General features: G+C 43.4%; 1 protein-coding gene across 4 annotated transcripts; it reads left to right on the top strand.

Annotated features, from left to right (window-relative positions):
- The first annotated feature begins 622 nt into the window (after window positions 1-622).
- Window positions 623-12,652, top strand: spred2a (sprouty related EVH1 domain containing 2a). 4 transcript variants are annotated; one of them, XM_067498940.1, is made up of 8 exons: window positions 651-692; window positions 1,043-1,154; window positions 1,819-2,317; window positions 7,592-7,766; window positions 7,935-8,103; window positions 8,428-8,492; window positions 10,901-11,044; window positions 11,272-12,652. In XM_067498940.1, exons 3-8 carry the CDS (start codon window positions 2,292-2,294, stop codon window positions 11,962-11,964), a joined length of 1,272 nt encoding a protein of 423 aa, XP_067355041.1. In that variant the 5' UTR covers window positions 651-692; window positions 1,043-1,154; window positions 1,819-2,291; the 3' UTR covers window positions 11,965-12,652. The 4 variants fall into 4 exon arrangements, with proteins under 4 accessions (XP_067355043.1, XP_067355041.1, XP_067355045.1 ...); XM_067498942.1 differs by lacking the exon at window positions 1,043-1,154 and having other exon boundaries at window positions 623-692; XM_067498944.1 differs by lacking the exon at window positions 1,043-1,154 and having other exon boundaries at window positions 675-692; window positions 1,822-2,317.
- Window positions 12,653-17,473: the final 4,821 nt, after the last annotated feature.

Genomic DNA, 17,473 nt, shown 5'->3' with positions numbered 1-17,473 from the left:
GGATCTTGTTTGTTGTTCTGAAAGAAGCAAGTGATGGGTGAAATTTTTCCACAGATTCCCTCTGAGATCCTGAATGCAGCAGGTCAACTCAGTTCCAGGTGGCATTTTATCAAACGAGTTTTTTTAACCAAAGAGGATGTGAGTGTTTCTGAAACTTCCAGTTAGAAACTGTCTCTTCTGCCCCATGATCCCATCTGCTCTCCACAACTCCAATTATTTTCTATATTAAACTTTCATTTTGCTTCAACGTTTGAAATGGTTACGTTTTCCTCGTCATCAGCTGTGACTGTGGTAAATGTGAAAACGTACTTTGCAGCACAATCTGAGCTTCACTCTTCATCAGGAGGTTTTTACAGCAGACACAACACAGTCCACAAGATGGATTTACCCCAGTCAATCAACCAATCAGACGTCAACATACACATGGTCCACGTCAGCGTCAGGCTGCTGTCACTATTGTTTTCCTTTGAGCCGCACTGATCAGGGATCAGCCGTCACCAGGTGTTAACACGTCACACAGGTAACATGAAGTCATCAGAGGACTTTTCGAGCAGCCCAGTAGGTGGCAGTGTCTGACTGCAACTGCTTACTACTACTACAGTAACGTCACTGCCGCTACCGCAATTTTTACTACTACAAGAACTCGCAGTAGAGTAGCAAGTAGCATTAGTGAAATTTTTAGTACTACAACTGTAAGTACTACTGATATTGTTGGTACTGTGACTATAACTATTTCTTTTATTATCATCATCATTATTATTATTATAACAGCTATTTTTACTACATCACTACTTCTACTACTTTTATTACAACTTCTATTACTAGTACTACTATTACTACTACTACTAGCATACCAGTAGGCTAATGCTGCTTCTGAAAGGCTACATATCAGTACTAATGCTCTTAATACTATTTCCACTGATAATTTCTACTAGTTCTTTTAATAAAGTAGGTTTGAAGCTTTGTCTGCAATGTGTCAAACGACTGAACTTGTCCTGATGTTGAGACGAATCTAGTGAACAACGTGTCAGTACCTCTGCAGCCCCTCCTGAAGACCATCCGTGAAGTACTCTGTACCAGATACACTTCAAATATTCAACCAGCTGTGGAGCAGATGTGAGGACGTAGCTGCAGTAGCTTCGTCTGACCACTAGGTGCCAGTAAAACAGTGACGTATCATAGTACTACAGTTTAATAGTAACTCAGAGTAACAGGCTGATTCTCCATAGAAATCATTGCATTGTTTGCCCGTTTTAAGAGCCAGTCAGCAGCTGCTGAGTAAAAGCATTTATGCCTCGTTTTAGTTGGTGTACAGCATGTTTACTTTAGTACTGTTGTATTTAAAGTAGTTTCCAGCACAAACTACTGCTACTACAACTGATACAGTTAGTCCTGCAGTCCTACTACAGCTTCATTAGTGCCAGTACTGCAACTACTCCTACTACTGCTTCACCAATTCAGCTGTTAAGTATTAGTATTAGTATTACTTAGTTAGTGCTGAAACAACTTTTACTACAACTTAATCTGAAACTACTAAAGCTACGATTATTATTACCACTACTAACTGTTTATACTACTACTACTACTATTACTAGTATTAGCATATCAGGAGGTAACAGTCTACTACTGCTGTTTTTAGGTTAAATATCAGTACTACTACTTTTTTCAGTTATATTTAATACTACTTCTTTACTACAACTGCTACCAATACACATGACGCATACTTCATGTTAGTAGTATCCTGTAGATGACTTATACTACAGAATTTCCCTATTCTTCTTCTGATTATTATTATTATTATTATTATTATTATTATAGCAGCACGTGACTCTGCAGTCCTTCGGGTCTGACGTCACTCCTTCCGCTCCCCCCTCCTTCGCTCCGCTCTCTGAATCCAACATGGAGTAAACGGGAGATGGGGCTCGTCCGGGGCCATCCTCACCGACACCAGCGCACCATTTTCGGTCACCGCATTCCAACGCGGCCCGCCGGGGGAGGAGGTGGAGGAGGAAGACACAGCGTAGGAGGCGCAGGAGGAGGCGGCGGAGCAGAGCGAACGCGCCTCTTTGGATGCGCTCCACAGATTGAGGAGTGAGGAGGAGGAAGAGAGACGGGGATCCGATTATAGAAAGACCCAGAACCCCGATTACCACACCGGGCGGAGAGCGGCAGAGAACCGGAGCCGCCGCCACTGCTGCCGCGTCTGCCGCTGCACGGCGCGGAAACATGAAGACACCGCACTGTGCAGCCGCGGCGGGAGCTGATTATTACCGGAGGTGAAACGACAGAAAATGAACGAGGACACGCGCCCAGACGAGTGAGTACCCCCCCCCGCCTCCACACACACACACACACACACACCGAACCCCATAATTATAACACACCTCATCATTAATCACGGTGGTTCTTATGACCAGAGGCAAACTGACGCGCGGCCGCTGAGGTCTAAGCTTTGATCACATGGACACGGTTTGGTGCTGGGCTGTTGTTGTGGCCTCAGTGATGAGGGGGTGCACGGGCCCTCATCCTCCTCTGTCTTCAGGAGGCCCGTTGAGGTCTGGGTGGAGAAACACATGTGCAGATGTGATCGTCACATCGGGGAGAAGGTGACAGGTTCTCTGTTTTCCAACTCTGAGGTCCAGCTGGTCCAGAAGCTGCTGCAGGTTGTGAGTCATCGTCAGGAGCTGCTCTTGTCCACAGCTTCAGACAAACCGTCTTCATTCCTCAGCTTCAGTTTGTAGAGAAACTTGTACTGAGGCCACGATGTTCAGTACACACTGATATTACAGTACTGCTGTTAGTACTATCAATGCCTCCAGCCTGCAGTTTAAACAGGAACTGGAAAAAGTACCAATAAACAACTGGTTTCTACTTGTACTTTACTGTAGTAACAGTGAGACAGAGTCTTAAGTATTTAAATACCTAAATTCAGTAACACTACAAAAAGTCAAAATGTACTAAAGGGTAAAAGTACTTATGGTTATGGATGAATATTTTCAGTTGAGGTAGATCCCACTGATTTACTTTACTTTGTTGGGTACTTTAACCTGTAACACTGTGTTAGATTTGAAGTATAGGTACATAAAATGTACTTAAGTGCAATACAAGCATACATGTACTATACTTATACAACTGGTACAGTGGTACTACTGCCACTATTACCACTACACTAGTGCTAATGCGCTTACAGCTACTAGTACACTTCTAGTGCCAGTACTACTACCACAGCAACTGCCACTACAGTTCCGTCAATGCCACTGATATTAGTACTACTACAGAAATTTTTGTCACACTATAAGATATAACAACTGCTACTACTATTAGTAGTAGCAATAGTATTACTTGAAGTGCCACTGCAGATATTACTACTACAGTATTTTTAGTGCCACAACTACCACTGTAACTACTACTATTGTACACACCTGTAAGTGCCACTGCTACTGATTATACTAGTACGTAGCTGCTAATACTATTAGTAATACACTCTACAACCGGCTCCACCACTTTATGACATCTGATACTATTAATACTACTACTGTCCTACCTGTAGGCTACTATTCTTTAAACTGCTCAGAACTGGACATTAGAGAAGAAATGGTATTTTGGTAAATACTGGTACTTAGATAGTACAGATAAAAATGTCAGTCATTAGGAAACATTGTTAATCTGTAGAGATGATGAATGAGGGAAGATTCGGGGAAACAGATATTTACTTGTGCATTTGTGACAAAAATACTTAAATATTAGAAACCCTTAGTATTTGTGGCCAAACTCTCAGTAAGACTGTGGACAGGAGCAGGAAACCTGAAGAAGCAGGACACCTGTTCTTGTGCACACACCCCTGCAGGTAAACACCTGACTCAGACTGATGAAAGACTCCACCTGTGAAACACTGGGTCAAACTGCACCAGACGAGTAACAGGTCTCTGTTCATTTCCACTGGGGTCACGGTTTCCAGATTTCTTCCAAAGCTTTAGAGCCTGGTTTATTCTCTCTGTTGTCTGACTGCAGCAGGAGGACGGGGGGCAATTTGAAAACAACACGTTTTGAAAATGTGTTCAAAATGTGGAGTCAAACGTAAGTCACACAACCAGTTGTTACAGTGAGTAAAGACAGGGACACACCTGTCGACTGAATGAATCCAGAAGTGACAGCTGGTCAAACTGAGATACGCTGTGGTCTGTGCTGAAAGTTGACACAAATCATAAAGTGTTTGATGGATACAAATTCTAATCTTCAGTGTAAAGGTCCAGTCACTGTTGTTTTTTTCATGTAGTATTTTTAAAAATAATAAAAAAAAAATTCTCATTTTACAACATCCCGATTACATGAAAGTAGCCGTCACAAAGGCCCAGTGCCGGGCAGGCGTGTCTCCGTGGACAGAATCTCAACCCAACCGCAGAATTATCCACCTCCATCTGAAACAGGTCATCTACGAGTCTAACAGATGAATGAAAGCTGCTATATAAGCTGCACCTTTACCATTTTTGAGAACGTTCTTAACTGGACCCAAAATAGTCGTTAGAGTTCAAATATTTATTTTACTCCATGTTAAAACAAATATTTGAAATTTGAATAAAAAGTGACAGGAAAGGGACCTTCTGACCTCTGATTACTTAACATCTCACCCAGTCATGGACATGTCTCCACCAGTCACTCATCACTGCACCAACATTTAGGCAAAAAAACAGACTATGAGAAGCTGTTTGACGTGAACTGCACCGTCCGAGTCTGAATGAGAATATGACCCGGCTAATGAAAGATGCATTTCCTGTAGGGTCGAGTCAGCACGGCTGCACATTGACTTCACTGCTGCTCACAGCATTAAAACAAACATCACCCAGGAGTCAACAAGACGCTCAGCAGAGAGCAAACCAAAGTCCAGGAACACTGGTCATACACATGTATAATATACATCAGGTTCTACAGGGTGGGGGGGCGTGGTGGGTTAAGTGTCAGAATAACTGAATAACTGGAAGGTTTTTCCTGGATTCTCAGACGCAGCTCTGATCTGATACTGTTAGTCATTGATACAGCCTGTGTGTGGGACAGAGGACTTACTGTAACCAGCAGAGACAAGATGTCTAAACCATGGTGGCACCACATTGGAAAAATCTGACATTGCATTTTGTTTCTCCAGTATAAATTGCAATTAAAAAAGAAATGCAGGAATTTTCATCCTTTGTTTTGAAATAGCTCTATTTGCTAAGTTTTCATGTTTCCTGATTGATAGAGGAAATGTTTCTACATAAAACCCCAACCAGCTACAGCTCAGTATGTGAAGCAGTTGTCCACATACCAAAGGGTCAGTGGTTTGACAGTGTGTCCCGACTATGTGTTGAAGTGTCCTTGGGCAAGACACTGAACCCCAAGTTGCTCCTGGTGGATCAGGCGAGCACCTTACATGGCAGCCACTGCCATCAGTGTGTGAGTGTGTGTGAATGGGTGACTGAGAAGCAACATTGGAAAGAGCTTTGGATAAAAGAGCATTTCACTCCCGTCCCTCCTGGCTATGTGTTGAACTTACTTTGGACAAGATACTGAACAGTCCCGATGGGTCAGGTGAGCAAGTCTCACGGCAGCTGCTCTCATCAGCGTGAAGAAAAATTGGTTGACTCATCATTAAGCCAACGAGGCTCCTGTTTCTGCTTAACATCATCCTTTGTGTTTCATACAAGCAGCACTTGATAAAGTGATTAGGAATGATTCTGATCAGTGTCCTGCTGCGTACGCAAGGCTGCATCTCAGTTACAACCAACAAACTTCATGTATAAAAAAGCCCAAACTGACTCTTGTAGATTAGTCTTGAAAAATGAGATAGAAGTCCTGTCATGACATGTTTGACTTAATTTGCCTTTCTTGGTATTACAGGATGTGCATTGTGCACAATGACAGTGCTGAAATGATATGTCCTGGGATGCACTTGATAAAAGTGACCTCAGTTTCTGGAGAACTGATGCACTGATTGTGAAATTAACCTGTCTTGCTGTCTCATTAGTGGCTGGTACTGGGCCCTTTGGCTCAGTGGGCAGATGCAAACAGTTGGGTAACTTGCTGTTGTCTCCATCTCAGGTTCTAATGTAAGTGCTTTCTGAAGGGGGCTCATACCAAAGTACATAGCTGCTTACATGTCCGTGGAGATTCCCAGTCATCCAGGTCATGGTTAATGTTCAAGAACCTCACCAATGACCTGGAAGATGTTCTCTCAAACTGTAAGTCAGTGTGAAGGTGAAACAACGGGCAGAAAGTATCGGATCAACAAAGTGATGCACTGTGGGTTACACAGTGGACTGGGCAGTATGTAATGTACAACAGTTTCAACAGTTCATCAACATTGTGAAGACATTTCTGAACCGTCTTGATTCCTTGAAAGGGCTGTTTAAGGGTTCGGGTTAGACCCGTGAGGTTAAGGTTAGGGTCTGGGGCCAGGAAAGGCATTTTGTCAATGAGGGTCCTAACAGAGATACCAGTACAGATAAATGTGTCGCCGCACACTGCCAGCAAATGCAGTGATGACTCATGCTACACACACACACACACACGCCATCTGTTTGACAGGCAGGCTGAATCACACAGTGCAGGGAAGCAATGTGTGTGTGTGTGTGTGTGTGTGTGTGTGTGTGTGTGTGTGTGTGTGTGTGGCGAGGCAGGTAGCGTTCCAGACTCTCCCTGGCCCGTTAGGATGTGGCGTTGTGCAGCAGCTCAGTTTCATTTGTTCCTGTGACTGTGGAAACCGGATGTACGAATGATGCTGGAGAACAAAAGGCAAGACTACAAGACCAGGCAGCATCATGTTAATCCCAACTTTGATTTTAAATAATTTGTTTGTATTTTGTCTTCCTGCTGCTGTGCTTCATGCTCTGTAAGCATTTGTGAGAAGGTTTAGTCTCCTTGCACCTCAGACGAGGTGGTGGACAGGGTTTGTTTTGGTATGTGTGTGTGTGTTTGTGTTCACTTGAAAGTGAAAGACTCAAACATCATCGGGTCTGAGACTAATTTGTTACTGTGCTGTTCAAGAAGTACAATACACTCATCGGGCAGTGGTCAACACGGATTGGTTGTGGCTGCTAAATGTCAGGGCAGTGTGGGCCATGTGGTGCATTCCATTTCAACTGTGAAGTGAGAAACTGGGATCTTTGAAATAAGATTCCTGACTTGTAAAGTTGCAGGAGCGTCACCAACCCCTATCTTAAAATCCAAGATGGCTGCTCCAGGCAGCAACAGCTGTCAAAACTGCAGTGATGTGCTGTTAAGTAGCACTTTGTGTGCACTATGTTTTACAGTTACAGTTAGTCATTTAGCAGATGCCTTTATCCAGACTGACATACTTGTAAGTAGCAGACACTGGGGGAGTCAAACCACTGACCCTGTGGTTCCTGGACAACTGCTCTATTTACTGAGTAACCGTTTTACACACAGTACAGTCTAAATCTGTGGACGCACGTGCACGCTATATGAACCAAATACTGCGTAGTGCAATTATAAACCGATTGCTAACCTGGCTAGAACCGGAACTGTTATCTTTACCAGACTTGGCGTTCTGGAACCCTACAGTTTCTCGTGGTCCTATTTCTCTGTGTTTCTGTTGCAGTGACAGCTACATTGTGCGAGTCAAAGCGGTGGTGATGACCAGAGATGATTCGAGCGGTGGCTGGTTGGCACAGGACGGCTGCCTGAGCAGAGTGGGTGTGTGCAGGCTGCTGCCGGCCCAACTGCTGGGGCGCAACACTTTTCTGATTCACGGAGAGCGGCTCAAAGACAAACAGGTGCGACCGCCACCAGCTGTGTCTTTAGTCTTCATGTTGGCTCCATTGGAGTCATTTTGTCTTTGCAACAGTTTTCACTTGAGTCTGTTTAAGTGTCTGCTGTCACAGTGCTCAGTGTGTCAGTAATAATCACTGTGGTGCATCATTTTGGGTTTTATTTTATTCCAGGTGATTCTGGAGTGTTTCTTAAAGAAGGATCTGGTTTATACCAAGGCCACGCCAACGTTCCACCACTGGAAGGTGGACAACAAAAAGTGTGGTTTGACCTTCCAGAGTCCGGCTGATGCCCGAGCTTTTGACCGCGGGGTGAGGAAAGCTCTCGAGGCCCTGACAGAAGGTACACACCCACTGCAGGGTGCTACGCCGAACATATCTCCTGTAGTAACTTGAAGTAAAAATATCTCTGACGTGTTCTTCAAGTAATTTGTGTTCTTGAATCTTTGTAGAGAAGCTCTCACAGTTATTTACTACAGTTGATGCTGCTGAAAAGGAGAGAATAATCTGAGGTGTGGTAACAGCTTTTGACGGTTCTGTCTCCTCAGTCCCAAATAGATATAAACCTGATTTAGAAACTAGTGAGCATGGACTTGAACACTGCTCCAACCAAGTCTGCAGGAACTGCAGCGAAAGAGTTGAACTTATCTCCCTCTCTGTCCTCCAGGTTCGACCACATCTTCGTCAACGCTGCAGAATGAAGCAGAGCTTGGAGACGATGACGTCTTCACGGTGAGAAACTCTTACGGGATTCTTTCAGTATCTGAGAGCAGTAAACATTTCTCCTACACCACTGTGGTAAACTGTCAGGTTGGTTTAATTTGGAGGATATTTATCAAACTGTGTGTGGAGCAACATTTTTCCAGCTTCAACTCCCGCCTTCTTCATTCCAGTGACTCATCATTCCTCTAGTCCCTTTCCATTACAACCAGATTGACTTATGTAGGATTTAAACTAAAAATGTAACTTTCCCTTTGAAGTTTTCTTGTAAACCTTACATGCATCTGGTGTATGAAGAGCATCTGGTAAGTTTCCCCCACCTCTATGCTGCTCTCTGCTTCCCCGTTCAGTCGAGTCCTTCTGTCTTCAAAGAAAAGGGTGTATGATTTCCACAGGATGTCCATGCAGTGCTGGACCTGTCAGTAATCCATCCCCAAACTGCCTGTTTACGTAGCTGCTTCGTTTGGAGAAAAGCCAGGTCGACTGGAGGAACGTGGCTGCATATCGTTCCTGTCTGCAGGTCCAATGCATGAAGTCTGGCTCCATGAGGAGGAAGAGGAAAATGAGTGTTTTCCACAAAGCTTCTTGAAAAGAGCATGACTCCGAGGCACTTAGGACAATGAGGATGTGAATCAACATTTGTGAGGAACAAATAAAACCCTCCCTGCATGATGCAGCATTTCCTCCCCTGAATAACCGAGGACATCTGGACTGAAACCGGAAATGTGTCTCTTTAAGGTTTTGAGGCTCGATACAAAAAATCCTGAAGCTGTTTTTTAGGAACCATAAGTCTAAGAGCCATTCAGAGTAGTTCAGTGCTAGTTGGCTCAAAGGAGGCTGGGTTATTATCAGTAATATGTTATAAGTGACCAAAATACCTCTTTTAAATAACTTTGATTGATTCACTAATGCTCTGTAACAGTAAAGATGACACAGATGCACGGAAAACGTGACATCTTGCAGATCGGTCATCAGTAATGCTCTTTACACACTGCAATTACACAAACATTAAGATGATTTCATGGCTACTGCTCCTGTATCTGGATAAATCAGTTCTATGAGTAGAATTCCCACATTAAAGTCTACTAATTGATCTAATTTACCTGAATTTGCTCTTCATGCTGCATGTTCTCCCCGTGCTTGCGTGGGCTTCCTCTGGGTACTCAGGTTTCCTCCCATAGTCCAAAGACACGTATGTTAGGTTAATTGTTGAATCTAAAGTTGCATAGTTGTAAATGTGAGAGAGAATGTCTGTCTGTGTGTGTCTCTGTCTTGGCCCTATGATGGATTGGAGACCTGTCTGGGGTGATAACCACCTCTCGCCCAGTGACAGCTGGGATAGACTCTAGCCCCCAGAGACCCGGAACATGATAAGTGGTTACAGATAATGTAGAGATCATAAATGGATGGATGTCTATTTCAGGGCCATCATCACTTTGAGTCCACTTTGTTCTCGTTGGTCAGCTAAAAATAACCTGCTGGTTGGCTGAGCAGTTTGGAGAGCGGGGGGGACATGCTGACCCCAAACAGAGATACATTTTGGACTGTGGTGTTTCAGGTTGGGTCCAGAGAAAGTCTCTGAGAGGTGGAGATCCTTGGTAAATTCTTGCGACATATTGTATGATTTCCGCCACATAGGTTCAGTTCACGTTTTGGAACCCTGGCCCTGTTAAATGCAAACACCACAGCAAGTCATTTGTCTGCATGTTGATTTGGCGCAGTTTTTTCTTTTTGTTTTAACGCCATATGCCCCTAATGACGCAACCATCCCCAATATCTACCGGGCTTGTGACTGGCACTGCACGGCTAGGGATGGGCCCAGAGACACTGCGACATGTAGTCGGTAGGAGCGGGGCGCGAACCCACGACCTACGGTTGGTAGGTGTCCACTCTACCAACTGAGCCAGTGACACTAAAAACAATCACGAATGTAAACTCCAGAAAAATATCTGCTCATCATTGAGTAAATGACCCAGAAATGTGAAGCTTCTTCTTGTGTGATCCAGATGAAAGTGATGGCCCATATAAGTGCTGAGCATTTACTAATTAGACCATTTACTTCTTTAGCTGCTGGTGGGTTTAAGGAGGAACTAACAGGATGTGATCTCCACCACTAACCGATTTCAACTATTAGTTTATTCACAAATGTTTTATCTCAACTGTAGACGACAAACTAGCAGGTCATCTTGACATGATGCTACAAAAAGAAGAAACCTCTAAACACCAACACTGATTTTCCATTACCCATCCCTTTATTTCCACCTGTGCAGGACTGGAATCTTCCACTAACATCTCCTTTGGTTCATGCAGGTAAATTCAGTCAGAACAGCTGCAGTGACATCACTGATGGGGCGTGGCCTGAGCAAATAATCAACTCTTTAACCTACCTGCACGTTTACACCTTTCTCTTGTCCCTGCAGACCGCCACCGACAGCTCGTCAAACTCATCTCAGAGGGTGCACACGCTGGCCCCATCTAGCTTCTGTGAGCCCCGTCGGCACCACTGCATCCTGGGACATTTCTACGACCAGCACCAACCCTCTGACCACTGCTTTCTGGACCAGGTGAGATCAGTTAAACATAACTATAGGTTATGTGAACTTTGAGTGCACAGTGCATAGATTGCACCAGTTTATTTTGTGCGTGCATGGCATATATATATATATATATATATATATATATATATATATATTTTTTTTTTTTTTTTTACACACACACAATTTGGTTGTCATTAAATAATTTGAGGCTACTGTCGACAGCGGGAAAACCAAATGTCTCCGTGTCCCCGCAGGCAGTGCACATGTTTCCTCGTCACGTCAGTTTCCAGTTGGAGGAGGAGGAGATTGTTCGCATCAACCCCCGGGAACGAACCTGGCTCACGGGCTACGAGGACTATCGCCACGCCAACTCCACACGGGAAAAACTCACGCAGCCCGAGAACCCCGACGCCTATGTGCACTTCACCAAGAGTGAGTCCCCCAAACACGACTACACGTACCCGTACCCGCTGAGCTGCGACGCGCAGAGAGGCTGCGACGGGAAAGCAGGGTGTGTGGAGGTCGGTGGGGGCCACAGGGCGGTGGTGACGGTGCAGCCACGAGCTCTGCGGCCTAAAGGCAAACGACGGAAGGAGAACGGAGAGCGTTCACGCTGCGTGTATTGTCAGGACATGTTTAGCAATGAGGACAACAGGCGCGGACGCTGCCAGGAAGCCCCAGACCCCATCCAGACCTGCATCAGGCGGGTCAGCTTCATGTGGTGCGCGGACAGCCTGTTGTATCACTGTATGTCAGACCCGGAGGGGGACTTCTCTGACCCCTGCTCCTGTGATACCAGCGATGAGCGCTTCTGCCTGCGCTGGACGGCGCTGGTGGGGCTGTCGCTGCTCGCCCCCTGCATGTGCTGCTACGCCCCCCTCAGGGCCTGCTATCGCTGCGGCGTGGCCTGCCACTGCTGCGGCGGGAAACACAAAGCTGTGGGCTAAGGTGCGGCAGGACTAGGACTCATGGGGGGAGGTGGGAAGACAGAGCTTCTGTGGTCTCTACGTGCTGTTTGTCCTCATTCGTCTTGTGTCCAGTTTCCAGAAGGAGCAACTTTCTCAACTGATGGTATTTTGTCTTTTGTGACGTTGGAGATTAAAAATCTTCCAGGTGTCAGAGACCACACCGTTTCTATAAATTATATATATATATATATATATATATATATCTCAAAGTACATACACACACAGGTACTTTATATTTTTACACATTTGTGTATAAAGGCTTCAAAGTATTCTTATTTTTCAGTGTTGTGTGAGTTGGGATGAATGTTGTTTGAAAACTGTATAGAAAACCAAAAGGGTCATAATCTTCTTTCTTTGCTGTTTTTATTAGGGTTTATATCATCTGCAGCCTTTGCAAATGACATTTTCATGTACCAGCATAGATGGTGTGAACACCATCCTGTACACGACAACACAAGTGAAATTGGCCACATTTTTAAGTTATTCTAGTCATTTTTTCTGCTATTTGGTAGCAGGAAAATGATATGAAACCGATATGAAATGTTGAACAGCAGGGAAAAGGAGACGTCTTGTGACCCTTTGGCTTTTATAGAACAGCAGCTGACACGCTGCCAAATGTGGTTCAACAAGTTGTTTCAGAAAAAATAAAACTGGTGCCATAACTTTACCTATGTTTTTTTTTAAATTATTATTTATTGTAATTTACTGTAAGTTGAACACAGTCCCTCGTGGTGTTAAACAACAGTTTTGCAACATTTGAAATATACATTAAAACAAATGTCAGGAGTCTATGGCTGATTTTAGTGCCACATTAATAAAACAAACATGATTCTGGGAACAAATGGAATTTTTAAACACATTATAAAAATAGTCACTAAAGTGTAAAGTTACGTTTCAAAAGAAATTAAGTTTCAACTACAAACACTTAACCTATTAAGGGTTGTGGGGGGTCAGAGCTGATTCCAGCTCAGAGGGGGTGAGAGGCTTCGGATTTGATTCTCAGAATTTACTTTTGGAGAAGTCAAATTCTAATCTTTTTGTTGTGTGTCCACAGGTTTTTCTTGCTCTAATGATTCCTCCTGTTCTCAACTGAAAAATCCATTTTTAATGCACATGTATCAGAAGTGATGGGGAACAAATTTCAAAATGTCAGAAGTTTATTAGAGCCCCAGTCTAGATTACGTAATAGATTTGTGTCAATAAAATCTAGTGTGTATCTTCTAAATTAAAAGTCTTTGTGGATAAAATTCCCACTTGGTTGAAAGGGGTTTGGTTCTAAGGAGAAAACTCTCCTCAGACGGATTTTGTTACCGTATCACAGTGCAGGTTGCATTCGGTGGGAAGAGGAGGAACAGTTCCAGCAGGAGGGAGATGTTTCTGTGTCTGCTGTTTAAAGATCAGCTTTATGAACTGGTCCTTTAAGGTAAATGTTTGGCATCGTGTCAGCAGCTCAGGGTTGTGGCGTGGTCACTGGTCTGGGAGCTGCTATATTTCTCCTCCCAGTAAACTGAAGAGATAAACCAGCAAGATTGTTCCCAGTTCTGAATATTCCAGAAATGGACAGTGAACAAAAGCTTGGACTAAATCTTCCACTGTGGCGTATTTTTTTTTATGTAATGTGTCTGCACATTTGTACCTCATGGAATCATTGACTGCTGTGTGGCAGACTGGTCATACTGGTCTATCTTTACTGGTTTCTTTGATCAAAAGCCTCAGTGAGAGAGAAACTATTGAAGTTTGTGTGTGTGTGTGTGTGTGTGTGTGTGATCCCTGACTGGTATAAATGTTACACAGAGACCAGAAAACAAACTGACAAACTCAGATTTCTTTACTAGTTGTCTCATTAAAATGATTTATAAAATGTTTAGAAAACATCAATTATATAAAATACTTGTGAAAAAACTTCATGGGGTTGTTTATTTATTTGAATTTCAATGCGCAAAATTGGAAATTGCACATAAATGAGAGTTTTCTCTTCCTAAACTGCTTTATTTTAAATCAGTAAGTTGACAAAGATTTGGGTTTTATAGGGATCGTGGTCATAAGCGTGGGACCAGCAGGTGGACTGATGCCGTCTGTCTCAGGGCCATAACAGAGACACACACAGTCAGACAACATTCACACTTCCATTCACACCTACAGGCAATTTAGAGTCACCAATGAACCTAACATGCATTTCTTTGGACAGTGAGAGGAAATTAAAGTGAACCCACACAAGCGCAGGGAGAACATACAAACTCCACGCAGAAAGGCTGCAGGTGGCCTGGGTTTTGAACCCGCAACCTTCTAGCTGTGAGACAGCGGCGCTAGTCACTCTAACAACGTGCTGACCCATCACAAATATTCAAAACACACAATATCTCTAAGCTGATCAAATAAATTCATGAGTGTCTCATGTCACACACATCAAACAAACAAAGTGATGACACGAGGTTTCTGATGTCACTAAACATCACCCGGAGCCAGGTGTTAGCAAAGCTGGAGTCCAGTCAATGAAACAACAATGGAGATGCGTTTTAGAAATACAGTGACTAAAAAAAGAGTTAAACAGTGTCACTGTGCTGTACAGTGTTCATCACTCAACACTTACACATATTATCTGTAAACGGAGATGATTTGCTACTGTGGCTACTCTGCATAGCAGTGGGTACCCAGCCGTGAAGGGTAACAGCTAAGGAGAGGAAGGAATTGTTTTAGTTGGTTAACATCTCTACTCATGAGCCAACTAAAGTCAAAACCTTGAACAGACCGGGTTTACATGGCAGGTCACCACAGAGGAAGCCATTAGTCTCCATAAACACAGTGCAGCATGTCTGAAACTTGCCATAGATCACCATGAAGCTACACCAAGTCTTGTGGACTGATGAAACAAAGGTACAATTGGCCTTGAAGAAGACAGCGTCTCAAAACATCAGCCCAGCAGTGAAGTGCAGTGGACACAGCATCATGATTTGGGGCTTTGCTGCCTCTCGACCTCGACCACTTGCCACTTGTGGAGGGACATATGAATTCCCATGTTCACCAAAGTGTCCAACAGGATAATGTCAGGGAGTCTGTCTGCAAGCTGAAGCTCAGAAGAAGCTGGTGAAGCAGCAGAACAAGGTCCCGACAAACGTATTACAGAACAGACACAAAATCCACCTTTTGGAAACGTGAGCCAAGACCTCACACGAACAGAGATGCTGTGGAATGAGCTCAAGAAGTTCTGTACGGAAGAATGGTCCAAAATCAGCAGTCGTTCTGATGTTTGTTCAGCAGGTCTAGTTTACAGCTTGAGGTCACTGTTGTCAAAGGTCGTTCAACCAGTTACTAAAACACTGTTATCATTACTTTTTCCACCATTTCTGTGTTTTTAATGGGTGTGTTCAGTAAAGACATGAAAGATCATGACTGCATTTTATCAGCTTAGATATTTGTAACTCTGCTGAAGATCAGATAAAATCTTTTAGAAAATATATCCAGAAAACTAGGAATCTGCGCCATTACTTTTTCTAGTGACTAGTACATTTTTGTCAACTAACACTACAAAGTGTGACAAGTGTTTTTAATCGCAGGACTTGATTGGAATCGGACAAAAGTACCGATGCAGATAAAGGTCTGCTACTCTTCTCTCTGCTGGTGTAAAAGCACATGTGTTTTAGCTCCCAGGTGTCCTGGGTGCCCCGGGGTCACTCGCAGTGTTCTGTCAGTTTCGTGACTGTTGGGAACGGCACAGGACATGAACCAGGATGTTATCGTGCACGTTTGACAACAGCGGCTTTCCTGTGACCGCTGCAGGGAGAGGCGGTGTCCTACAGTGCCTGTGGACAAATGGAGGTCTTGTTTGTGTGCGTACGTGTGTGTTGGGTGGGAAGCTGCAGCTCTGTTTATCGTGCAAATATCTGTAGCCCTCAGTTTTTAAGCTACAACATCAACAAACTACAACAACTGAGTGGCTTCTGTGAAGCTGAAGAACAGCACTGGATGTAGAAAGCAACTAAGAATGTTTACTGAAATACCATTTATCGACCGTTCAAGGGTCCAGACTCTGTTGCCGCCCTGGCTTTACCCAGAAGAAGTAAGTTTGTTGAGTTGAAGATGCACTTGAGAAAACAAACAAAAAACAACCCAATCACCAAAATCCCCCTATGCAATGACTCAGAGACCCCGCTCTGTGTGTGCTGGGGTCTCGTCTGGGACTGATTTACCAAGGCCCCACAGAGTCTGCCGGCCTCACTTTGTTTACTCTGTTCAAATACGAAACAAATGTGCCGCCCACTCCCCAACACAAACTCAGCCATGAGTGTGTGTGTGTGTGTGTGTGTTGTTTCCTGCAGCACCAACACTGATCTCATCTGTCCTCACTCTCCTCAAAGCCAACAATTGTGGACAGACATTATTAAACTTGCTCTGTTTGTAATGATGCATTTTATTTACTGAATGCTGCTCAGTAAAACTGATGTACACAATACATAAATGATAAAGACACTAAAAATAAAGATAAAAACACATTAAGTATCACTGGTGGACAGTACAGAGTACATTTACTCAAATACTGTATTACAGTACATTTGAGGTGCTTGTACTTCACAGTTCTGTCTGTTTACAACCCTTTGTACTTAATTCACTACATGTTTGCTACTTTACAAACAAATCATGTTAAGACTTTATAAAGTATTTAGACATTTTAATAAATTAAACAACGTGTGTAAATATGTGTGGAAAGAAATTTTGAGGATTTAGTTTCTTGTTCATAAGTTTGAGGTTTGAGAGAGGTTTGTGAGATTGCACAGCAAATGCTAAATGGGTCTTAAACTGCATCAACAGCGGTAAAAAACTAACTTGGAAAAGCCACAAATGTAAGATTGTGAATTAAAACTTTGTGGGACATCAAAGAATTTCCAAACTAGAATTTTGCATTGAAAATAGGATTTAGCCTTACAAACGAAACCAGAATAGAAAATACACAGGCACAAAGATCTGAATAAAAGTGAACAAAAAAAAGTAACATGAGCAATTGTGTTACATTAATTTATTAAAAGTTTGATTTGGTTTTGTTGGGTGTGTTTTATATTTCCATTCATGTCTCTGTTCCTGTCACAGCTCAGCAAATTAGAGGTAAATGGTAAATTGTCTGCACAGCACTTATGTTGTGCTTTTCTACCTATTGGTGCTCAAAACGCTTTACACTGCTTCTCATTCATCCATTGACACTCGCACACTGATGGGGGAGCAGCTATGCAGCTGGGGACAGGAACCAACAACTGCGGGATTTGTGGACGACCACTGTACCTCTGTTTCCATCAGAGTCACGCACGATTTTAGTCATAGGACAATTGTAAGGTATGGACATGGACATGTCCCACACATGCTCACTGACAAACATGTTGGAAGTTCTGTAAAGAAGCAAAAGGAAGAAGTGGTGATTTGTTACATATCAGAAAACATGATTAATGGGTAAAAATCTGTGTACCTGCTTATCCTGTTCAGGGTTGTGGGGGACTGAATC

The sequence above is a fragment of the Channa argus genome, chromosome 3, assembly GCF_033026475.1.
Source record: "Channa argus isolate prfri chromosome 3, Channa argus male v1.0, whole genome shotgun sequence".
Lineage (NCBI taxonomy): Eukaryota > Metazoa > Chordata > Actinopteri > Anabantiformes > Channidae > Channa > Channa argus.
Note: the sequence above shows the minus strand (reverse complement) of the source record. Positions and strands in the feature narration are given on the sequence as shown.